Below are 26,552 nucleotides of genomic sequence, written 5' to 3' on the forward strand. Positions count from 1 at the left end.
AGCCTCTGTAGACTAGCTGGCGCACCTTCTTGCGAACGTTCCTCATTAAATTCCGTATAGACTTTTTGACGACAACTTTGACATTTTTTTTCAATCTTTTTCGAACTGTTGAATGGTTTCGGCTGCCGAGACATGTTTCCTAAGATGTGCCTTCGTGAATGCCCAAAATTCCTCAATTGATCGAAGTTGTGGGCAATTTAGTGGATTCGTGTCTTTTGGGGCGAAAGTGACATTTTTGGTAGTATACCATTCTACCGTTGATTTCGAGTAGTGGCAAGAAGCAAGATCTGGCCAGAAGACAACAGGATCATTGTGGCTTCGAATCATGGGCAAAAGTCGTTTTGGTAAACATTCCTTGATGTATGTTTCGCTGGTCATTGAAGCAGTGGTGATGAAGGGTTTCGAAATCTTACCGCAGCTACAAATTGCTTGCCAGACCATAGCTTTCTTACCAAATGTTTCTACTTCAATCGATGTCTCGGACTGGTTTAACACTTGCCCTTCTCGCACCGTATAATATTGTGGTCCCGGCAAGGATTTGTAATCGAGTTTCACGTAGGTTTTGTCGTCCATAATTATGCAGTTCAAATTTCCAGCAAGAATAGTATTGTACAGCTTTCGAACCCTCGGCCTGATCGATGCTTCCTGTTTCGGACTACGTTTTGGTTGTTTCTGCTTCTTATAGGTTCAAAAATTCAAACGTTCTTTAGCACGAAGAACATTTGACTTCGAAGTGCCCACTTTTTTGGCCACATCTCGAACTGAAACCTCCTTCTTTTGCTCGAACGCCTTCAGTATAGGTTTATCTAACTGAGGGTTAGCAGGACGTTTTTTTCGACCCGTTTTCGGTTTATCCTCAAAGGTGTTATCCTCACCGAACTTCCTGATTGCATTTCGCACGGCTTTTTCACTTACTTATTCCATTTTTGCTATCTTTCTCAGTGACAGTCCGCGTTCTGTACACCATTTGTACACAATTTTTCGACGTTGTTCTGCTGAAAGTCCACGCATTTCGAAACAAACTAATGAAAACGAATAAACAACTGCCCAAGTGGTGAGAGAAGAGTGTAAACAACAGGACGCAGCCGTAAAAATTGACAGATTCTGAACCATTGCGAAATGGCAGCGGTTTTTGGTTGCGTCCATACTTTCTGGGTCAGACTTTATTAGCATATTCCTGCCAAGTGGACCATTCTTCATAAGGTTTGTAAAGCAAGGTGAGGAATCAGCATAAGCCTGCGTTAAAAGCGAAGACTTCAAGGTCGCATGTTTACCAAATTGTACAGAAATTTAAAAAAATTACATTACATTAAACTACGATTTTAGTCATTGTAGTTGAAATCATGTGCTAACTACTTTTGCAAAATCGGTTCTTAATACTTTGAACAACCGATGATGTAACTGAATATGATAAGATATTTAAAAGATTCTAAATCTGTCATTTCTGTTTTGATCTAAATTTCTAAAATTCTCAAGATGGATTCGATCATTTGTAAAAATCATTCAGTGTTTAAGTCACTCCGTCATAAACTAACAATCGACTTGTTCAAATATTTTTAAACAATCCCACCAGTCAGCATTTTAATTGTGAACTATGAAACAGAGAAAAAAAAACGTAACAGCAAATGTATATGAGCTTTTCTAGAGTGCCTATAACCAGAGTGACGACATCTCTTCCGTAATGCTGGCAACAACTCAAAACGTATAATCCGAAATGTTGACAGTTTCGTTTGCTTTGTATTGTATTTGACAGGTAGTTTGCTCGTTGGAACAAAGCTGTCATTCCAAACGAACAGCTGTCGTCACTCTGGTTTAAGGCACTCTAAGATTTTCGTTTTATTTTCGCTTGATTTCAAACCTTTTCCAGTTTCCAAACTAACTCAGAAGTGTTCATTATATAAATGTTGAAAATTGTTCGGTATCCCGGCTACACTGGATGATGGTTTAATCGGTCCAAAACTACACGATTGTTTGTCATTTACCTACTACTATACTGCTAAACCAGCGAATCCTAGAACAACCCGACGGAAAATATCCGGAAAAACACTCAACTTGTAGTTAAACTAATTTGTATATCATGATACTATAGTAGGATACATAAATAAACATAACACTAAACATTACAAAACAAAACAAATGTGATGAAAATATACATCACAAAACAAACAAGGATGTTAGGGTTCCGACCTCAACAATATTGCTATAGCTTTCCAGTAATTTCCTTCGATGGTTATGGTTATTCGTGTTAATATTTTGTGCTATTTTTAGGATATTAAAAACATCATCTTGGCAGTAAGCCCTTCATTTTTTACTGTATGAGCAAAAATAATAGACCGAGATTGCTTTATTCTCGTAATGAAACAAAATTCTAAATAACGCACAAACTACGCCGAACACGTCCATTCGCGTGCTGTCCGACCTCTCTGCCACTAATTCGAACTCCTACTTTAACTGAACCGGGCAAACGAGGGGGTTACAGTCTACAGGATCCGTTGCTTCCTAGTACTTCCGCTTTGTGATGATGCATATTTCTAGTTGCTCCAGCGATTGGGTTTCGAGCCTCGAATCAGATCGTAGCAATGTCAGATTCAGTGGTGTATTTGTTGTATGAGAGAGGATTAATGCTAGTGAACATCAAATCCTCACAAACCAAACCGAAACTCTGATGAACGCTATTGAAGAGGAACTTCTCCTGTGTACGGATTTGTTCATTCCTGAAATATGATTGCTCAAAGTGTAGAATTGTAGAATCTCCAGTGTTGATTAAGGAACAAATAATGTAATGCTCTTTTTCGTTTTTAAGTAAGGAGTGTAACGAAAAAAAAAGCTATCCACAAATTTTTCTTTCAAATTATGATAAAAAACGATATTTTATTCAAATTAAAAATTGATCCTTTATTGTACGCATAATGAAAACCGGATGAAATTTAAGTTATTCCTTCACGAATTTTCGAACTTTTGAACGAACGCTCTTCATCAAGTTCCGGACAAGTGTTGCATCGCATTTTTTGGACGCTTGAGCCCATTTTATTTTAACTCCTGCATGTTCCCAACTGCCTTACCAGTCTTCTTGAAGACCCTCTTCACGATTGCCCAGTAGCGTTCGATGGGTCGAAGCTGAGGGCAATTTGGTGGATTGATATTTTTCTCAACGGAAATTATACCCTTTTCCGCAAGCCAATTGAGAGTGGTTTTGGCATAGTGAGCCGACGCTAAATCCAGCCAAAATAGTGGAGGTGCACTATGCTTCTTATATAAAGGCAGCAATCTCTTCTGGAGACACTCAGATCGATAGATTTCTGCATTTATAGTTCCGGTAGTGTAAAAAATGGTTGACTTCAAACCACAGGAACATATTGCTTGCCATACCAGTACCTTTCGACCGATTTTCTCCATTTGAATCAACCTGTTCGCATCGCTCACATCATCCCCAACGACGACAGTAAAGTATTGTGGACCTGGAAGGGTTTTTGAGTCCTTCTTTACATAAGTCTCATCGTCATAAACGAAAGCTGAAAGCCGAACGCACATCATGCTGTGATCTGAGCATAAATAACCATCACAAATACATGCGTACAATACAAATGTATGTGGATAGCTTATTTTCGATACACTCCTTAGTGGCATTTTCTGGGGAAAAAACTCTCACTTTTTAAATTTATTTAACAAAAAATTCAAATTTCGCAAATTTTGTTGTAAGTTTTGTAAAAATCACTTCCGCCACGGTAAAGAATGATTGAAACCTGTTTTTAATCCAGGATCTATTTCTTTTTTTAGAGCGTTTTGTGTAATGAACTGAGTCACTCTGGAGATTTCGTTGATTTCGCTATATAAAACAAATTCAGAGTTGCAAATACTATTTTCCGGTCTGCTTTTAGCAGCTTTCATCAGTGTGTCATTCAATCTGTTCCAAGATAGAAAGCTGGATATTAAAAAAAAACAATACAATATGGGCGATTTAAAACTTTAGCGAAACCAATTTTTTGAATAAAAAAACCTTTTCATAGCTTTTCATTACAGTTTACGTTTCGCGAGAATCGGTAATAATAGACGAAATCCATACAAGATAAGGAAAACAACAAACAATAATTTAGTGGAACACTTTCCAAGGTAGGCAAATCGGCGAATGTGAAAAGGTGATAAGGAACGCCGACGAATTGAGCCTACCTTCCTATATTGTAAGGATTTTTTAAAAATATAGAGTAATCGGAAGACGCCATCTTGAATTTTGGAAGAACTTCAAATATCGTTTTGCAGTATCCTTTCCTTCCATAGTAAAAAACCCAAGTAGTAAACATTGCTCTTGTATCCAGGGCCGCCGAAAGAAAATGTGGGGCCGGGGAGACGGCAATTTTACGGGCCTTTGTACATGAGGGCAAGGGTATGTAATCGCATTAAGGGATTTTTAAATAGACTACTACCACGAATGGCTCTACTTACAAAGACGATAGCTGTTGAATAACTGAATTTTACAAGAATTAGGGGGGCACTCAATGAAAAATCGATTTTTCATTTATTGTTTTAATCAATTGAATTTACTCGCGCTGTGTCATTCAATTGAAGCACATAAAAATAAAACCTGCTGGTCAAACTGATACGATTTGTTTCTTATTTGGTAAGACGTTATACAGAGAAGTATCTCTAATGTGTATGAAAACTTGGTTGTGATATTCTATTTTCAATAAATTTAACACCTCGTTTTTCTTACATATACGAGGTCTGTTCAAAAAGTACCCGGAATTCTCATTTTTCTAAAAAAATATTTATTTATTCGTCAACATCTATATGGTCTCCTTCAAAGTAATCCCCCCCTAGATATAATACACTTATGCCAGCGTTTTTTCCAGTCTTCGAAACACCCCTGATAGTCACTTTGTGTAATGCTCTGTAGCACTCTCAGCGATTCTGCCTTTATCTCTTCAATCGAAGAAAAACGCTGTCCTTTCATGGGTCTCTTCAACTTTGGGAACAGGAAAAAATCACACGGAGCGATATCTGGTGAATAAGGAGGTTGAGGCATGATTAAACTCTTGTTTTTAGCCAAAAAATCACGAATAAGCAACGATGAGTTTTGGAACGAATTTTGCTGCCACTCGTTTCATGCCCAAAACATTTGAAAAAATATGATGGCATGAGCCAACTGATATGCCAACTTCATCAGCATTTTCTCTAATAGTGATTCGGCGATCATCCATAATCATTTTTTCCACTTTTCCCACATTTTCATCGATTATTGACGTGCTGGGTCGACCGGAGCGTTCGTCGTCTTCAACGTCTTCGCGGCCATCTTGGAAACGCTTATACCACTCGTAAACACTTGTTTTTTTCAAAGCAGACTCACCGTAGGCTCTCTGTAACATTTCGCACACTTGGTTACACTTTATTTCATTTTTCATGCAAAATTTAATACAAATTCTTTGACTCTTCAATTCTTCCATTGTTTAAACTAACAAAAATCGCCGAGCTCAAAAAAACACGTCTACACCAGCCGCTACAAGACAGAATGTAAACAATGAATACAGCTGAAAATTTCACCATACATTAGGGACATATGTACCAACACAATAAAAAAAAATTGACCACCGGACTCTCCAGACGCGCGCAATTAAAAAATTCCGGGAACTTTTTGAACAGACCTCGTATGTGAACGAGAATTCGATTTTTTCTAAACCAGTCTCTGGAGATGCTCGATACGTTCGCCATTTTGAATAGTTTCCTATCCTCAAACTTACATCTACAGATGCTTTAAAAAGAGTTTTCGTACCTTCTTCGGTTTCTGTGCAGTAATCAAATGGAAATGGACCATTTTTTCTACCGTTTCATAGAGTGCCCCGCTTACAATTTTATAAACAATACACGATCCATCGCGTCAAACTACATCATCATACACGAATACTGTATGGAATCAACTGTAAAATTAAGTCAGAAGACATAAATTTACATGTTTTTTTCTGAGAGTGTGAAGAATAAAACATAAATTTAAAACTCTGACTTTCCGGCACCCTTGGAGAAGTCCTGGCCCTCCCCACTTTTTTTTCTCCCTCTCGGCGGCTGCGCTTGTACTTCCTTCTTAAATGCTCTCTTTGCTTGTATAATGTGCAACAAGTTTCATGTTTGACATGCTTCAATTTGTATATTGTAAAGTGAAAACCGGATACAAAACTACTCAAATGAACATATTGTACAGTCAGTTAGAAAAACTGATTTGTAACATAACATTAGGTTTCACTAACAGTAATATGAATGATTTTCATATTTGTTACAAAAATGCATATCACTTATCTAACAAAAATGACCGTTAGGTAACAATTGTGAAACATGCAATTTTAACAAGTTACAATTTATACTTAGGAATGGTGTCCGGAGAATACTGGAAGTCGCCATCATAAATTTTGGAACGACTTCAAACAACATTTTCCAGCAACTATTCGTTGAATCTTTTAAAGGAAATTTGAAATTTTTGGTATTCAGTTCAGGTATTCGGTTCAATTGAGAAATCGTAGTGTGCACAGTACAAAATAATTATGTATTTTGGTATCTTTCAAATTGCACATGAAAAAAGTGTTACAATTCATCTAAATGGACATGCAAAAATGTAACATCATGTTCTGTCATTGATTTCACAGCTGATTTAGCTAAATAATACATGTAATGTCATGTAGTCAACTTGAATAGTATAGCCTACTTTGATGAAAATTTTAATGAAACTGCGATGTAGTGAACAAACCCGAGATAAGAAGCTGGTGATCGAAGCATACCTGAATTTCAGTTCAATGTCATTCAAAACTGGCTACAAACAAACGGTTTGACAGAAGAAAAGGAAAAAACTATGTTGTACTTTTGTACTCAGCCTACTGCGAACTCGTCAATAAATGCAAAACAAAACGGAATTCTCAACTTTTAATTCAAAAGAATTTTCCCTGTCACAACAGGCAGACCTAGATTACTGCTTAGTCGTGTCAAAACATGGCACGTGCGTTTTACCCTCAGACAGGAGTGCAACCAAACGAGTAGTATTTGTTATACATATTTGTAAAACAGGCCGACCGATTAGTGTTATTCTGCGAGACATTTCGTAAACCATAAAAAATGAATAAAAATTTTCGCGCTTCGTTACCGTCTTGAATGACCGTTAACGCTATGATAATTTTCCGGCATATTTCACCCGGTGGTGTCATCTTTCACACCTGGTCTAGACCAGGTTGTTTGCATTTTCGTATCGTAAATTCTACTAGTGTCCAATTGACCACACGATCATCGGAGCTCTCCTATTTAGACTGTGATGGCCTCAACTAGTATAATTAAATATTCTAATAATAGCGCAATCTTCGCTTACAGTACAATGCGTATAAAATATAGTGCTGCTGCCTTGGTTTCGCTTGGATCGACTTTCTCTAGTTTCTAGTAGATTTTCTCCGCCCAGGCATAGGGCACTTAATGCCACTAGTTAGCGATCGCTATTTTTCCACCAGCAGTGAAGCGCGAACTTTCTTAATTTTCTTTCGCGCGCTCTCTCTCTCTAATCAGATCGCCACCAAAGTGGTTGTTGCCACTGATGAAAATCAAGTCGAATGTAGGAGAATAAACAGTTCGATTCATCCACTTGACAGAGGAAACCTTTCTTAGATGATGTTTCTTTAACCTCTATTGAACCATATTTTAATCATAAATATCTATTATTATGTTGTTAGGTAGATCTGAGCATAGTTGATCAGAAAACTTAGTTTAAGCGGAGCCTGTGTAAATGGAATTCCGCTTTAACATGTTTTATTATTTAATTTACTTCACCTGAATGCTTTTCTGCAATAGTTAGACAGTGTACTATAGTTTTATGAGGGTTGAGTCCGCTGTACTCGAAAAGATTTATTTTACCAATGTTTTATTCAATGTTCAAAATCAACGAATAATATGTTTTTTTTGTGCTCCCGAACGTTTGTTAAAAAAATTTCCAAGCCACCTAGCAGTAAGCATAAGTATGTTTGTTTGAAATCAAAAGAGGTACTAAGTTAGATAACAAGTATCACACAATAAACAAAACTTTGACACACTGATGATGATGATTGTGAATAATAGCTGAAACACGTATTCGTATTGTAACGATTGTTATACTTAGTGAAAGTGTAGTGACGTGACAGTGAAATAATGGAATTAAGTGGTAACTAATAAATTCACTTGTAGGTTTTTAGAACAAAAGTTTTGCTCATCAAAAGTTACAATTTGATGAGAAGATGTCTTGAAATGATATTTGAGGTTGTACCTATATATTTGTATTTCTTGAAAAATATTTGGGTCGAACTTCGTCTCATCCAAATATTATTTGTTCGAATTTACGAATTTATGTTTTCGGACAGCAGAATTGTCAAACGACAAAGTGGTTAACGTTTCTCTCCAATATTTTTCTGATTTCTTAATCTACAATCAACGGAATGTGACACACATTCGCGTTGGCTTGAAAAAAAAATGTCACCAAAAATTAATGTGAAAATGTGCAACACTACTACGCAAAAATGAAGCGAATACACAGATTGTCATCTCATCCTTTGAGTCAATGCAGTGAATAGTGAAGACTGTCTGTTGGTTTCGACATGATGAATATAAGGTGCCACGTTCGCTCTTTCAGATATGGTTCTTGTAATCCATTATTCAAATAGATAAAAAGGTCAGCATTTTGTATTGAACAAAAATTTTCTATTAAAAAAATTAACAATGTTGGAGAGCTTCTTTTCAAGAGTTGTTCATTCAGAAAGGGAAATATTCAAAATCTGTATTACCCTAAGTAACCAAAAGTTCATGAAAATGAAAGATGATTTAGCTTAAGAGCATACAAAACGAATGAATAGCATTCTAAACAGCCCGTTTTAAAGGAAATGTTCACACTTGAATGATCACCCGACGCAACAGAACAAACTTTGAAGCAGCTCCTTGTTCAGTAGCGAGCAAAGTTTACTCAGAACTTTTTCTGTACGTTCAAGTTTCAAAAAAGTGTCATGAGTACTGTAAAGCAGTAAGAAACTAATATTTTCAGATGCTGTGGAATTTATGGTGGGTTGGAGACACTTCGCTACAATTTTAAATCACAGAATTTAGAATATAAAACTCCAGTCTTAATACATTATGGTAATCACCTTACACATCGGTATTAAATTGCCACTTATAATGTGCGCTCAGTGCAATCTAAATTAATTTGAAAGCAAAATGCTAAAAAAAAATTATGACTGTTCAACCTTATCGCTGCTACAGCACAATCTTTTAAATTTCGCAATAACCAATTAAGCACGTGGCTCGAAATGACAAATCGCATGGATCAAGTATGCATGTGATATCTCCACACAAAACTACTCGTTGCGCGCCAAACGATTTTTTCAACGGTCTAGTATTCTTTTCTTCAACGGACAAAAAAATACTAATGCAGCTCGTTCCGCGGCAAACATCAATCGTAGATCTAGCAATTTTTCATACAAAACTATTTTTTGGATTTTTCCCACTTTTTCGGTGAATGTTCGATTTTTTTTTATGTACGAACCCGGTGGGGATGGAAACTGATCAAACAAAAAAAGAATCATGTAAATCCGTCCATCCGTTTTTACGTGATGCGATTACAAAGAATAAGCCCTGCATTTTTATATATAGATTGATATTTTTGGGACGGACTAGATGATGAATCTTTATTCTCAGGTATGTTTTATCAAACCCGTTTCGAAAGTACTGTGATGATTTTCTAACAATATCGATTATTCTTGGAATTCGGAACGACCTCGCACATCATATACTCATATCGTGAAGGTTTTCGAGGAATATTGATAAACCGGAAGTCACCATTTTGGATTCTGAGTTCTAACATAACATTGTTACCGGAGCTATTCGTCAAATTAGTCAACTAAAATACAGGATACGAATAATTTCGTAGCCCAAATTTTCAAACTATGCAAAATGCTCATTTTATGAAATAGTTTCGGAGAATACGTTTAAGTCATTTGGAATTTAATTCGTATAACAAGTACGGTATTTTGAAATTTGGTCCGTAAAAAAAGTAACGTAAATAGTATACTTTGTAAAAAAGTGTGTTTAAATGTATGCAAACATACATACATATCGGCCAGAAAAAGTCGAAAACACGTTTTCGTTCGGCACGTCAGTATAGACATTGCATTTCGATGCAAAGGGAAAAAAGTGTTCTGTAAATAGCAGAAAGTTTACGTCTGCTTAGCGGTTCAAATTGAACTACCGAGTTTTGCCTAAAGCAGTTCAATTTGAACTGCTATGCCTGATGAGTCTAAGACGAAACGTAAACATATCATACATACATCTAGCTATATAAAAATGCAGAAATCATTCTTTGTCATTGCATCACGTAAGAACGGATGGACGGATTTACACGATTCATTTTTTGTTTCAGCAGTTTTTACCCCCACCCGGTTCGAACATCAAAAAAATTAGGAAACCTTGCTGGAAAAGTATGAAAAATCCATAAAGTTGTTTTGTATGGACAATGGAGTTTTCCATTGAAAAAGTCGCTCATGCTTGCCAGATCATCGATAGGTGTTTGGCGCATAAAGAGTTGCATAAGTATTTGGCAGTCGATGAAAAGAAAAGATTGTTGAAAAAATCGTTTGGCGCGCAACGAGTTGCTTTGTGTGGAAATTTCACATTCACGTGCTTAATAGGGTACCAAAATTATTGCTTGCCAAATGACTTTATGACGGAATGTATATGGCTTTTCTAGCTATACCATCGATAGAAGAAAAAGTTCTGATATTGTTTACCAGTAGATGGATTGTGTGCAATGGAGTCATATGAATAATATTGGTCATCGTGGCCGTGAGTTTAACAAATCAGAAAATAAATGAATGAATCAATGTAAAGATTGTGCTGTAGAAGCGATAAGGTCAAATTAAGAAATTTTTCTTGCATTTTGCTATAGAATGATTTAGATTACACTAAGCGCACATAATAAGCCAAAAGTTTCACAGTACCTGAAAAATATTCACTTTATTAGAGCTCTAAAGTACGCGTGGCACTTTTTGGCAGCTGGATCATACAGGCAAATTTCTTAGGAAACCTAAAGGCTGTACAAGAAACTGCTCCAAAGTTTGTTCTGTTGCGTCGGGTGAACATTCAAGTATACGTAATTCCTTAAAAACGGACTGTTCACAATGCTTTGTATGCTGATTAAGCCAAATCTTTTTTACGAACTTTTGGTTACTTGGGCTAAATACAAATTGTAATATATCCTACCAAATCAACAACTCTAGAAGAGAAACTCTTTAACATTGTGTAAAGTTTATCAATACAAAATTCTGGTTAGTGAGCTTTTTTATCGATTTTCGGAAGCAAGAATCACATCTAGAACGTGGCAAACGTGGCTTCTACGAACAAAACGATGTGACGAAGCCGCATTAGATATTTTTTCATCTGCACTCAGTTATCGGCAAATACCGCAAACAATTACCAGGTAGGTACACTAATAAAGTCATCAAGTTTTTTGGGAATTCCGTTCCGAGGATCATGAATAAACCTACAAAAATTATTCAAGTGTCTGGATCATTTCACGATTGTAGGTCAACAAAACGGGAGTCAACACATTCATTTTGTATTTGTTTTCTATCAATTCCAGTCACGATATTAAGACTTATGAAGAATTCGGCGAAATGGCTTTCGGCATTCGGCGAAAAGGTTTTCGGTGAAACGGCATTCGGCGAAAAAGCCTTCGATAAAATGGCCCTGATCCATTAAAGAGGTATCCCTGTGAGTGATTTTTTTGTGATTTTTTTCTTTTTTGGGCTAAAGCGAATGTGTGTCGAATTCCGTTAATTGTAATCTATTAAGTAATCCGAAAAAAATGAAGAGAAACGTTAATCACTAAGTAATTCTGATGTCCGAAAACATAAATTCGAACAAAAAATTATTGGTCGAGACGAAGTTCGACGGGCCAACACACACAGACATTACTCAGCTCGACTTGATCAATAACCTAATAGCAGTTGAAACCGGTTCAGCCATCTTCGTGGAAATTGAGCGGTTATAAAAGTGGACACACATAGACATTTTCCGATTTCGTTAAGTTGAGTCGAATGGTAGAAAACAACAGGGGTCTCCGGAGCTTCGATCGAAAATCGGATTTCACAGCTATTCTATTACTTTCCTATTGGGAAAGGCAAAAACATTAAGATTGTATTGTTTTGTTTGTTATTTAGATTATGATTAAATTGGTTACTGTCAAAATGATCGCCAACTGCGATTTTGTTATGATCATGATTTTTGATTAGAGTTTGCTTTGCATTACGTACTTTATTTCAATGGGCACTTTAATTAAAACTAAATTGATTTATTGCACACTCTAAGAGCAGTATGAGTCTATTAAGAGTGTAGTAAAGCTTTGATTGTTAGTAAGAAAAGTTTAACAAATTATTCATTCTTTTTTTATTTCGTCAATACTCTTCAACCGTTCTCACATACCAAAGGTAAAACGGCTACCGGCAGTGGTATTGTGTCGCGCACACTTTCCTTCCCGATGGCGATTCTGTACGTGTGACAACAATTTTCCGTCGTTCGTGTGGAGAATTTTCATCACTTCTTGTTGTTGTTCTTTGCTCGATCTCATGCGGTCTTCCTTTTGTCTTTGCTTGGTCTGGCCTGGCCTGGCATGGCCTGGCCAGGCTAGGTCTGGCCGGGGATAATATCAAACTGCTAGATATGCGTTTATTTTTATTTTTCCTGAAACCCAATTCGTCGTCGTAGTCGTCGTTCGCTCGTTCTGATGGATGGATTGGCAACGACACGGCGCGGAGAAAAAACACTCGATCAAATCCAAATGCCGCCGACCTCTCTCTCTCTCATACCTCAGTCAGCATCAGCAGCACCAGATCACTTCGTCAGAAAACCGATCGCTATAATGATGATGGGTGTGTAACAAGTGGTCGCGCTGATTTTATTGCTTTTCACTGTGCTCTTCCTCACAGATCTCGGAAACGGAATGCATGTGTAATGACGAATAAGTACTGCTCCTATAATGGCAGTTGATCATTTGCGAAGTGCGTGTGGGTGGTGTGGAAACAGTGGGCAGGACACTCGGTTCCTATTTGGTTTTCTATAGTCGGATCAAGGACGAAGGATCATGATCGAAAACGGATAAACGAGTGTGCTTTTATTTTCTCGCACATCAATTGCTTCTCTTTTCTATTTCAGTTTGACCGGCAGACAATCACTGTCCCAGTCAGTCAAGCAGCACCAGTAGCAGTAACATCATGGACACACATTCGCACAGCGGCGGAGCTACGACCAATGGGGGAGGTGGAAATAGTCAGCAATTTTGCCTTCGATGGCATAATCATCAGGTAAGAAAATGAGCATGCCCAAAACCAAGCCACTCAAATGATAATGGACTGTTTTTTTCCCCATTTCCGCGCAGGCAAGTTTGTTGAGCTCGCTACCAATTCTGTTGGACCAATCACACCTGACCGACGTGACACTGATCGCTGAAGGTCGCAATATTAAAGCACACCGTGTGGTACTCAGCGCCTGTAGCACATTTTTTTCCGAGTTATTTCGGACCCTCGATGGACCACTGTATCCGGTGGTTGTACTGCCGGGTGCCTCCTTTCACGCTGTCGTCGCACTGCTCACATTCATGTACTCCGGTGAAGTCAATGTTTACGAGGAGCAAATCTCAACACTACTCTCGCTGGCCGAGACACTAGGCATTAAGGGATTAGCCGACTTTAGTGGTGTAAGTATTAGTGCGAACATGAATCATTTGTTATTATTTTCGTGCTACACTGCAGGTGAGGTACTCGAAAATATTGGTGCCAAAAGCAAGGAATTTAATGTTTGAATTATCGTAATGCTCATCCCTGCAACATGCAACATAAACCATTATTGAGTTTGTACGGGCATTCTTCATGTCAGTTATTACGAATTTACAAAACACAACACACATCGTAAAATAGTTACGACTTCCGTGACAGAAATGTACAAGCGTGACATGTTTTGCCTTTATCAAAGAAAATACATACACACTTAAATTGGATTACCGACCTCAGCTGTTCAAATCTCGGTAGGTGATTTTATCGGTAAAATTCACGTTTTATCACTGCGGTACCTTGAGGTACTGCTGTCAACAAATGTTCATTTGTGCTGATATATCAGTAGAATGGAAATATTCGGTAGTTCGGCTGTTTAAAACACGTCAAAAGAGGCAAGAATTGCCGAACGAGATTAAGTGTGTAAGGCAAAATTGCTCAATATCGTTCATATTGTATCTTGATATTTTTCCAAACATAAACAATCATTGTCATAGTTACGACGTATCTAGTGATCAGACGCTTGTTGTTTTGCTTCAAACGACTGAAACTGACAGTGAACCGAGCTCATCGAGGTGTCCTATTCAAATGATACTTAATGTCGTTTTCGTTTTTAAACTGTACTACACCGGTGCAGTGCTACACCATGGCATAAATAAATGACCAAAAATGATGAAAACATAAACAGTAACCCTTGACTACAGTAAACGATTCCATTGCATTGCACAGAGCTGCAGCTTTGATGAGTGGTACACCAGTGGTATCGGTGCAGAAAAAGTGCAGCACTGGTGTAGTGCAATTGGTAAAAACGAACGGTTTCAGTGCAGCTTTCGCTACACCGGTGTAGTGCAATTTAAAAACGAAAACGACATAAGAAATTTTAGACTACTCTATCTTGAGTTTATCTTTGTTGCAACGTCGTTTTAGTATTTCTATTGTACACCATCGAAAAATCACGTATTCACGAGCCAATCGCAGTATGCTATAATCAAAGATAAACTTAAGAAGTCTCATACATCAATTAGGGTAAGGGCTCCCTATTTCATCTCATTTGTAAGAACGTCGCTTTCAAATCCCGATTTAGCCACTAAAATCACTGTAACTATTTCATATTACTGCTTCATTCGCCTTGCTCCACGTTGAGAATTGATTCACATTTCTTGAAAATTCAACTAATATTTATAAAACAGTTAAAAACGCTAATGATGTTTTCACTACTCTGCTCCTAATTTCATCTCAATGGATTTTTATCCATCCTATCGTTGATCTTTTATTCATCCTATAAATTAGCAATGGCGACAGCAATCAAAACAAAATATTCCACTATTACACTCTCACCCGCATACGCATGGCTGCCAGATGGCTGACTAAACGCTGCCAGCTGGAAAAATATGGCTGTGCAGACATTCTGGTGACCGACTGCCTCGCCGCTGCCAGATATACAACTCAAACGATACAACCGTACCCCTTTACTCGTTGAATTATCTAATTAATGGGGCAATGACTTACGGAGATCTAAAGAACTATCTTTTAACATCATTTCATTAGTGAAAACAGATAGAACAGATATAGACATTCTATGCAAAGTAATACATATTTTCTATGAAAATATCTGGCATCTCTGTGCACAGCCGATGAAACACACACACACACTTCACAGCGTTATGTTGGCGTATAGCGGAACGAAACCAGTGCTACTAGATTTGCCACAATGATTATTTCATTAGTATTTAACACGTTCTTTCTGGTAATATTCGAAGCTGAAACAGTTTTATTGAAATATTCATATCAATAATATAATTAAACTAATGTCACGGATACCAAAAACATACTTTTTGATGATAATTTGAAGAAAATAAACAATTTTTGTTTTGTAACATTATGAGATAACTTGGCAACTTTGCAAAACCAAATGAGATGAAAACAAAGCGCAATCAAGTGAACGAAGTGAAAAACTTTCATCTCATATTTTTGAAGACTTTTATTGCTTGGTAATTTTTGAAATTTTTAATCGTTAACTAAACAAGTGGCAAGTGAACATAACCAATTATGAAGTCATCCAGCATTCAATAGTAGTGTAATTGTGCGAAATAGTGATCATGTTTTGAGACGAATCGATTAGTAGATATTCAGAAACATGACGAACTGTAAATCTTGAGACGAAAATGTGTCCTAAATTGAAAAGTGAGTTTATTTTATATGAAAAAAACGATCACCGAAGAATTTAAAACCATTTCTTTCAATAGGAAAGTGTGACAATAGCTTTTCAAATCATTTTAAAACATTTCACAGTTTGCTTCCGGTAGGTTGTAAAATATTATTCATGTTCAAAGTTATGAGGTGAAGGGATGAGATGGAAATAGGAGCTCAGATGAAATAGGGAGCCGTTGCCCTATGTCGTTTTCGCTCGAGAAAACTGAAACTGACCCAGGGTAGTTTCATCAAACGACCACTTTTCATGAAACTGTGTTGGTTTCGCACTTAGCAACGAGGGTTCTAGCAAACCTGATAGGAAAGGTTCGAAACTGACTCGATTTTCAGTTCAACAACGTTGAACCTAGGTTTAAAACTGGCTTCAAACAAACGATTTGACAGCAGTTAGAGTGGAAACTGGGTTAAGTTTGGCATCAAGCGAAAACGACATTAGATTTTTTTACCGTGACGTCACAAATGAACAAGCATTCATCCTTGACAGTTCAGCGGTACTGTTTACAAACAAGCTTAAACAAAAATCGAAGAACACGTTTTATACAATCATCTTTACACTTTGCAACAGTGACTATATAATAAATCTCAAAAACAAACCGTATTCAATCGAGAACAAATGTTTTAAAACTCTATTTTGGCGATATGGCCGTAAATGGTCTCATCCAATTTGTCAAAAGACAAACAAAAAAATCTTTGTTTACAAACAGTACTGCTGAACTGTCAAAATGTGTTCATCCGATTGAGGTTAGCAGTGACGGTAAAAAACCTCATGGAAAATGCATGTTCATTAATCGTGAACCGGAAAACTCAGCAAAGGTATACAGTGGTGTCTCGTACAACGCAGATTCGGTTTTGCCGGTATTCGTTGTTTCCGGATTCATAATTGCCGGAAAAACCGCGATATACGAGACACAGAGCATATGGTTTTCGACTGGGGCTGTGAACGGTTATCTCGCTTCGGTCGACAAATACAGCTATACAATCTTCGGCATTCTTGTTGTAGACTAAGACTTAGGCTAACAATTTAGTGTAGTTTGAAATACAATTAGTTGAGAACTGCTTTGCCAGGGGCGCTTTGAAAATGCATGATGTACACACTTAATCTCGTTCGGTACACACTTAATTTCGTTCAGTAATTCTTTCATATTTTGACGAGTTTTGAACAGCCGAACTACCGAACATTCTCATTCTACTGATATATCAGCACAAATGAACATTTGTTGACAGCAGTACCTTAAGGTACCGCTGTGATAAAACGTTATTTTTACTGAAAAGATCTCCTACCGAGATTTGAACAGCCGAGGTCGGTAATAAAATCTAAGTGTGTAATTCTTGCCTCTTTTGACGAGTTTTGAAGAGCCGAACTACCGAATATTTCCATTCTACTGATATATCAGCACAAATGAACATTTATTGACAGCAGTACCTCAAGGTACCGCAGTGATAAAACGTGAATTTTACCGAAAAAATCACCTACCGAGATTTGAACAGCTGAGGTCGATAATCCAATTTAAGTGTGTGAATCATTCGCTTACAACAGACAACACGATTTGAGTTCCAAGTAACTCGCAAATTTAGTATTTTGAAGAATGCGGGAATTTCAAGTTTGTCAAACAGCAATTGTTTTAACTTGGAATCGCTCCATCAGATGTAGTTAGTTGTGCTTGAAAATACATTTTAATTATCAGAATTATGATTTTATCAAAAAACTGAAAGATATAGAGCGGTTTTATTTGTTGGAAAGTAGTTATGAATGTCAGAGTATACATTATGAAAACCATGTTAGTTGAGAACTTTTCCACCGAATGGCGCTAGTGGGCTCACAATTTGACGATGGAAAAATTATTATGTGATATCTCTAAACCCTGATGATGTAGAATGTTGGTGTTTTCGGAACAGAGATGACAGGTAAAAATTTCAAATATCTGCATACAGGGTTTCAAAAATCTATAAATGTGAAAAAAATCTGCAGTCAGCAAGCATGTCTTGCTGGCAACAATTTCTGCAGCACTATACCAAACAAAAAATGTCTGCAGCACTATACCCGAAATCTGCAGATTTACAGACAAATCTACAGATCTCGCATCTCTGTTTCGAAAAGACCGTTCCGGAGTTCAAAACAGATAAAATAGTGTGAACAGTAGTTGAAAATTCTCCAATTGGTGACGCTAGTGTGCAATTTAGGGTTGAAAATCAAAATATCGCAGAAAAAAATACATCATTTTTGAGATTTTTTTCCAGAATTATCGTTCAACAAAATAAATTCAAATATTTTGCATGATAAGGAGCATCATTCGAACAACATTTTGTAATTTTTTCGTGAAAAAATATTGAGAAATAAGTCGGTAAAGAGGTATTTTTGAGGACGCTTCTTAAAAATCATGATTTGCGGTGTCCACTGTATCTCAGCGCAGAGTAATCAGAACGGAACAAATGAACGCAGCATAATTAGAGTAGAAGTTTTTTTAGACCCCAACGTTTCTGTTTGATTTAATTAATTGTTGATGGTTGTTTAAAGTGAATACTACGATTTTTCACGAAAAAAATCGCCATTTTGTAGCTGTTAAGCCTCCCCAAACAAACAAACAAACAAACGAGAAGGACAACGTTGGTGTCTGTTTTTGTTTACACACTTAGATTGGATTACCGACCTTAGCTGTTCAAATCTCGGTAGGTGATTTTTTCGGTAAAATTCACGTTTTATCACTGCGGTACCTTGAGGTACTGCTGTCAACAAATGTTCAATTGTGCTGATATATCAGTAGAATGGAAATATTCGGTAGTTCGGCTGTTCAAAACTCGTGAAAAGAGGCAAGAATTACCGAACGAGATTAAGTGTGTATATGTGGAATATGTGTACAAAATTTGAAAAAAAAAATTGGTGCAGTAGTTTTTGAATGACGATGGACACGGACCTGCTTTCGAGAAAGATGCGTTTAAAGTTTTTTATCTACAAAATTAATAATAATAATTAATTACTTCAGGGAGCCCTTAGGGTCTAATATTTTCAAAAAATCATATTTTTTCTTTTATGGTTTATAATTATAATGAAACCTTTCAAGAATGTCTTGTCAAGTTATAAAGTCAATCGAAGTAGAAACCTCGGGCCTGTGCGACGAGCTCTTGCTTCTTCGCAGAATGAGATAGCCATAGGTAAAGGTTACTTCCGGAGTTTCGTTCCAATAGGCTTGAAAATTTCACAGAATATTTTTGAAATGTTTTACTATAAGATAATATAAAGAAAATAATAAGTGATTTTTATAAAGTTTTAGACCCTGCCCGCCCCTTAACGACGAGTAGGGTAACGTACATATTCATTCATATGTTGAAGAATAGAATGATCGTCAAAATTCTGAGACACAATGTACTTCATTTTGATAACAACCAGAAATATGTACGCCAGTCCAAAATATATTAGAGCGACCAAATTAAGCGAAGGATTTTTCGCACATACACACCGAATGCTCGGAAATCTGGCGCCTTCGACGATCATGTCTTATGGCTGTTTAGGGTAACTTGTAGTTTCAATGACTTGTATAGATCAAGTTTTGTGCGAGCTTTTAAGTTACTAGTTTTCGGTTGGTAACGGAATCGGCCCTATTCACAGACGCTACACACCATTTAATTGCACTGCTATCATCATTATCGCAAGTCACTAGTGTTCCAGGATATATGAGCTCGTCGACATACCGCCTGATGTACCCCATCAATTTCCACCTCGGATCTAATACGGTTTAGGCTGCCTGACCCTTCACCAACCACCATGTATTTTATTTCAATACAGTTTATGGTCAACCCTATTCTCGCTGTTTATCTCTTAAAAAGTACCAAAACCTCTTCCACAGCTCTACGATCTACACCAATAATATCAGTGTCGTCCGCAAAATCAAGAAGCATGTAAGATTTGTTGATCAGTTTTATCGGAAAGTCATGTTCTCACATGGTCTGCCACAATTCGATTTCGATTTACTGAACTATTGCTTCTTTACCTATCTCCAATAGTTTAATAGCTGAAAGTCTCTCGAAGGCGAGTTGGTTGTTCAATGCGTAGGACGTAAATCTTACAAGCCAGTGTCTACCTTTTTCCCGGCATCGTTCCATTATCCTCTACCATTTATTTCGACAATCGTGGCAATACGTTTCTGCGATTGTCAACACCAGGTGTGTGAAGTTATGAAAGGTAACAACCAGATAAAAACATTTTTTGCAAGAACCGGACAAAAAAAATTAAAAAATGCAATAATCTTTTAGAAACATATTTTTTGTACGAACTAGATAAAAAACGTTCGTGCTCGCATCTCACACGACGCAGTCGAAAATCATTTACGGTCGCAAATCATATACGGTCGAAATAACAGAAACAAAGACAATATAGTACAGTGAACAATAGAGTGTACGGAATGGTCAAATACGGTGTTGAGTGTGATAACATTACATACAAAATCCCTGTGCACATGGTGGACAATGCCATAGAAGTACGCGTGCATGACCTCCCCCCGCAGGTCACCGATCAGTACGTTCGGGAGAATATGTCGCGGTACGGTGAAATCCTTTCCATCGAAAGGGAAGTATGGCGGAATTTTTCCCCGGTATCCGGAATGGCGTGCGAGTGGTACGTATGCATCTACGTAAGACAATTCCATCTTACATCATTTGTGGTCATGGTGGGACACATCCGTGTAAAACGCTGTTTACCTATGAAAATCAGCTGGTTACATGCCAGTTTTGTGAACAACCTGCACACTACGGTAAACCTTGCACCGAAACTGCGAAAAGGACATCTTCAACCAAAGACAAGGTCAACCGTTCAACAATGGAAACTAGTGAGCGCAGTACTCCTGTTTCATGATCAAACCAACCAGCAACTACAACCAAAATACAACAAGGCGCATCTACAGCAACTAGCAACGAGCTCAAGACTGCGAACATCAAGGAAAACGAAAAGAAGACGGAAATCAACAACGAAACCACCGATGCGGCAATTGATGACGAGACGAGTCACGAACAAAGTGCCCCTCAACCCTCGCAGGAGGGAAATGGAAGCTCCTCTCCTCCTATAAAAAGAGTGACAACGAGATCCACTTAAAAAAATGTAATATTTAGAAAATTGGCTAATTCGGCCACGTAAAGCTTGTACGCAAATGGGCCTGAATAAAAATACCTTCTAAATAAAAAATAATAGATAAAAAACTTTTGAATGCTAAAAATTGTAAGAAAATTTAACTTGCTTAATTTTTTTTCACGGGTAGCTAGACGCACTTTGATTTCGCTGTAAATAATTCACAAGTGTTAGATATTCAAATTTTATTCGATATACTGATAATATTAGATAACAAAAACAGAATATTATTCTCAACATTTGCTACTTAGCCATTGTAGACTAGCTGGCGCACCTTCTTGCGAACGTTTCTCATTAAATTCAGTACAGACTTCTTGGCGACAAGTTTTGACACTTTTTTCCAATCTTTTTCGAACTGTTGAATGGTTTTTGGCTGCCGAGACATGTTTCCTAAGATGTGCCTTCGTTAATGCCCAAAATTCCTGAATTGGTCGAAGCTGTGGGCAATTTGGTGGATTCATGTCTTTTGGGACGAAAGTGACATTTTTTGGTACTATACCATTCTACCGTTAATTTCGAGTAGTGGCAAGAAGCAAGATCTGGCCAGAAGACAACAGGATCCTTGTGGCTTCGAATCATGGGTAGAAGTCGTTTTTGTTAACATTCCTTGATGTATATTTCGCTGTTCATTGAAGCAGTGATGATGAAGGGTTTCGAAATCTTACCGCAGCTACAATTTGCTTGCCAGACCATAGCTTTCTTACCAAATTTTTCGACTTCAATCGATGTATCGGACTGGTTTAACACTTGCCCTTCTCGCACCGTATAATATTGTGGTCCCGGCAAGGATTTGTAATCGAGTTTCACGTAGGTTTCGTCGTCCATGATTATGCAGTTCAAATTTCCAGCAAGATTCGTATTGTACAGCTTTCGAACCCTCGGCCTGATCGATGTTTCTTGTTTCGGACTACGTTTTGGTTGTTTTTGCTTCTTATAGGTTCGAGGATTCAAACGTTCTTTAGCACGAAGAACATTTGACTTCAAAGTGCCCACTTTTTTGGCCACATCCCGAACTGAAACCTCATTCTTTCGCTCGAACGCCTTCAGTATACGTTTATCCAACTGAGGGTTAGCAGGACCTTTTTTTCGACCCGTTTTCGGTTTATCCTTAAAGGTCCGCGTTATGTGCACCATTTGTACACAATTTTTCGACGTTGTTCTGCGTCGTCCACGCATTTCGAAACAAACTAATGAAAACGAATAAACAACTGCACAAGTGGTTAGAGAAGAGTGTAAACAACAGGACGCAGCCCTAAAAATTGACAGATTCTGAACCATTGCGAAATGGCAGCGGTTTTTGGTTACGTCCATACTTTCTGGGACAGTCTTTACGATCCACAACGAAACTCGACAGAAAAAGTTTAAGCACAAGAACCGGCTAAAAACATTCGTTTCAAAAGAATCGGTTTTGTTTTTGTTCTTTTTTTTCATTCAATTTTTTTATCCGGCTCTTACGAAAAAAAAGTTTTTAAACGATTTTAGCATTGTAAAATCCGTGTCCGATTTTTGCATTCAATGTTTTTATCTGGTTTTTGCATTCAAAAATACTTGATCGGGTTTTCTAACCCAAGTTGCACTTATCCGATTTTGGCACTCAACCGTTCATATGAATGTAACAAATCATGGTTTGGCAATCATAATCTAATAAGTTCAATTCATAGAGCGTATTTTTTATTTACTTTTGATGATAATTTATTTTTGTTTCATGAATTCATATATTTATCATTATTTGCAGAACTCACACAAATCCAGCACCCCAACGACTGAGGCTTCTTCGAGAGAATCGGAAGTTCCATCACCCTATCAGGGAATCAAGATGGAATCCCCGGCAGAACCGTTCTTTCCACGTCCGTTCAACTTTCACTCGCCACTTTTTCCGCAGGCACTGAATCTAGCGACAAACAATAATAACAATAACAACCACAACAGCAATAGTAATAACGGTAACAACAATCCTGACACCAACAGCACAAGCGCTAACAAACCAACAGACCTGCTCACTAGATTCCTTCCGCAAAAGTGTGATATGATGCCAAACGAGGCGCTTTGGAAGATGAATGAAGAAAGTGAGGCTATAAATAGAGACAACAAAATTGGTAGCAATAACAGCAACAACAACAACAACAACAACAACACCGGTCCCTGCGGCCCCGGTTCTGAGGATCGACAAGCTGTCAATGCTAATTTTAAGATCGCTTCGATTAGTAGCCAACAGGCGGTTGAAAAACAAAGCCCTGCCCGAACAGATACGGAAGCCATCACTGGTGGCCTTTCTAAATTTAATCTCGACAGCACCAATCTAAACCAACATTTACAACCATCCCATGATTCCGCTCCTTCAACTCCTTCCAGCATCCCAGATGATCAGCTTCGGCCAGTGTCCCAGAGCACATGTTCGGGTAAAAAATCAACTAGTCAGGAGAACAAACGAAAGAAAATCGATAAGATTGCGGAGAATCTTCGCACACAGAACACGGCCACGGCAGCAGCCGCGGCTGCTGCTGTTGCCGCAGCATCCTTCAACAAGCACTTGTTACAGTCTTTGAAATTCTCACCGAGCTCGCAATCTCTTTCGCCGCTACATCTATTTACCAAACCTCCCACCGTAACTCCGGTCAGCAATCAACAACCATCATTTCTATCTCATCACTTTCTCACGAATGAAACCGCTTCAAAGACGCCGGAAAATCTGATCCTCGAATCATCACATCCGAGCCCAGGAGCTGGTGCCCTGAACAACTCCAATTCTTCCCCAACACCATCGGCTGCAGCATGTACTTCGTCCGCGACACCGCTAACTTCCTCGATGGCTATGGACATGGCATCGTCATTTAGTGCCAACAGTATGCTCAAGGCCGCCGCTGCCGCCCATTATCTCAATCCCATCGTATCTCAACAACAACAACAGCAGCAGCAGCAACCACAAAAACCGCCCACCAAACTTTTCGCCACGTGCTCCATCTGCAATAAGCAACTCAGTAACCAGTACAACCTGCGGGTGCATCTGGAGACGCATCAAAATGTTAGGTGGGTTTCTGCCGAAGTAATTGTGATAATAACACTTTTAAAACAAAATTCTTGTTCAACTTTCAGATATGCTTGCACCGTTTGCTCGCACGTATCACGCAGCAAAGACGCTTTGAGAAAGCACGTATCGTATCGCCACCCGGGAACACCTAGTCCTTGTGATCCGGACACCAAACGAAAACGTTCAAAGGCAAACCTCGGTCAGATAATCAAACAGGAGTTACTCGGGGACTCAAGTACCATTGGTCACATAATCAAACAGGAGAATCTTAACGAACAGCAACCATCGACGATGATGAGTCCACAGCAGCAACATCAGCTTCTAGTCAATCTCACTTCTCAGGCAAATTCGATTGTTTCGATTCCCAATTTTCTCCAGCAAGCCGCATCGATGCAGTCTGCATTCTCCTCTAAATCAATGCTTTTCAATACATCGCCGATTCCAACATCCTTGGCTACATCCCTGTCTCAGCACCCGGCGATTACGGACACGTGCTCATTTCGTCAACCGAAAGAGCTAGCATCGTCTGTAACGGACAATGCTGACCCCAGAGCCTCATCACCAATGGAAACAACCACCGTCAAAGTCAACAACGGATCATCGGAGAATATGGATGAGGAACATCCAAACTCGGGCGATACATCCAAATCAGTCGGGCCTTAAACGGTTACAGGAATTCTTTACTAGTCATGTTCTTGGAATACCATCACTCTAGCAATAAGTAGTGGAATGATTTTATGAAACAAAACTATTTTTATAAAAGACATTAATTTAAACAAGTAAACAAGTAAGCTATTTACACACAGATAAACCAGGTGAAGATAACCAAGCCCCTCATATGACATTTTTGTGTTTTTTACCCTATTTTTTTACATTAATCTACTTCCCTAGCTGTGATAGTCATTCAATCGTACAGACTTGAATTGAACAAACAACTTCAGAGCTGAATCATATCAACCCTGGAGTTCTCTATCGTCTCCCAAAACGGTTTTCTCAAATATTCTTGTAAATTGACATTTTTATCTGTGAGTAGTTAATCGCTATCCTCTGAAAACATGACTTCAAAATTACCAGCTATCAATCAATATTCCTGTTCTGAACCAAAAACTTGAAAAAGACACAAACTGTCCCCATCTTTTCGTCATAGCAAAGTGCCTTGAAAATGTGGATAAGCTTTAGAAAGTAACAATCATTGTGTACCAGTGCCTTTCTATCTGATAATAATTATAATAATAGCACAAAAAGAGAGTTGTTTCGTAAATTTAGAACAATCACGTACTATACTATCGTAAAAAAAAGAGATGTGAAACTTGAAAAAGACAGTACCAAGTAGGACATTTGAATGTTTTAGTTGTTTCTTTTTATAAATTTTTAAAAAAATATTCAAATATTCTCTAAATATAGTAGCATAAGTGGTATAATATTTTAAACTAAGTAAATGTTGTAGAGTCACATTTTGAAACACTGTGCTAGTGGAATTAATCGACATTGATGGCAATATTATCTTATAAATGACACACATTTAACCTTACTCCAGCGGCCAACTGTAAGGAATGTTTGGATTTCTATATGGAGATTACCGAAATAATCACGAAATAAAACTAAAACTTTGGGATTTGAATCAAATGGGTGTTTTTTTTTCAAATGCTAGACACATTGGTCCAATTACTTCTGAAATATAATGTTATTGCTTCATAAGCATTCATCACAAGGGATAGTGATTACAGAACTGCACAGCTGCTAGCTGAGGTGTTTCTTTTCAATCCCAGTTCTGCACTTTTTGGTCTCATAAATGTTTATTCAGTAAGCTAATGTACAAGATAGTAATGCTAATGTACAGCCATAAAGATGTTTATGATAGTTATACTAATATTGCTCCCATTTCACACTTTGATTGTCTATAAATTCAATTTTCTTATTAGCTTATGACTGTATTTAAGGATGAAGAGCGACTATTAGGATATTCGAATGTTTTAATAAATATATTATTACGATTTAGATTGGAGTGTATGAAAGGCATGTCTATAGTCACTAGTCACAACAAGCTAGAATGTCTCGAATTGGAACGTTGGATGATGTTGCCCTGGAACTAGCATCTAGACTTTACGTCTGACTGAAACTACAAGGATCAGTCCCACTGGGTTGTTCGAACTATTGATGTGGAACAAATCAACCACAATTTCAAATGATCGACGTTCTCTATTAAACTAAGAATAAGAAACACTTAAGCGGACCTTACACGATCATTAAAAGTGTCATTACTAAAAAATAATGTCAAGTTAATGAACGTGTAAGGTGCAGTAATAACGAGTTCTGCATGCAAATTTGGAATATCATTACTTAGTGATCATTTAAAATGACATTAATAATTCTCGTGTAAGCGCCGCTTTAAATCTTC

At 37.7% G+C, this 26,552-nt stretch overlaps 1 protein-coding gene across 3 annotated transcripts in view; it reads left to right on the plus strand.

Annotated features, from left to right (window-relative positions):
• The window catches only part of LOC131429952 (protein tramtrack, beta isoform), a 40,680-nt gene extending 14,900 nt beyond the window's left edge, over positions 1-25,780 (plus strand). For 2 of the 3 annotated variants that reach the window (XM_058594494.1, XM_058594493.1), the window contains 4 exons: positions 13,186-13,334; positions 13,409-13,726; positions 22,862-24,153; positions 24,220-25,780. In XM_058594494.1, coding sequence (XP_058450477.1) covers positions 13,245-13,334; positions 13,409-13,726; positions 22,862-24,153; positions 24,220-24,817 — 2,298 coding nt within the window. In that variant the 5' untranslated portion in view covers positions 13,186-13,244 and the 3' untranslated portion in view covers positions 24,818-25,780. Of the gene's footprint in view, positions 1-12,877; positions 13,032-13,185; positions 13,335-13,408; positions 13,727-22,861; positions 24,154-24,219 lie in introns of those variants that run through there. The other variant, XM_058594495.1, reaches the window with a different exon arrangement.
• Positions 25,781-26,552: the final 772 nt, after the last annotated feature.

Source organism: Malaya genurostris, chromosome 2, assembly GCF_030247185.1.
Source record: "Malaya genurostris strain Urasoe2022 chromosome 2, Malgen_1.1, whole genome shotgun sequence".
Lineage (NCBI taxonomy): Eukaryota > Metazoa > Arthropoda > Insecta > Diptera > Culicidae > Malaya > Malaya genurostris.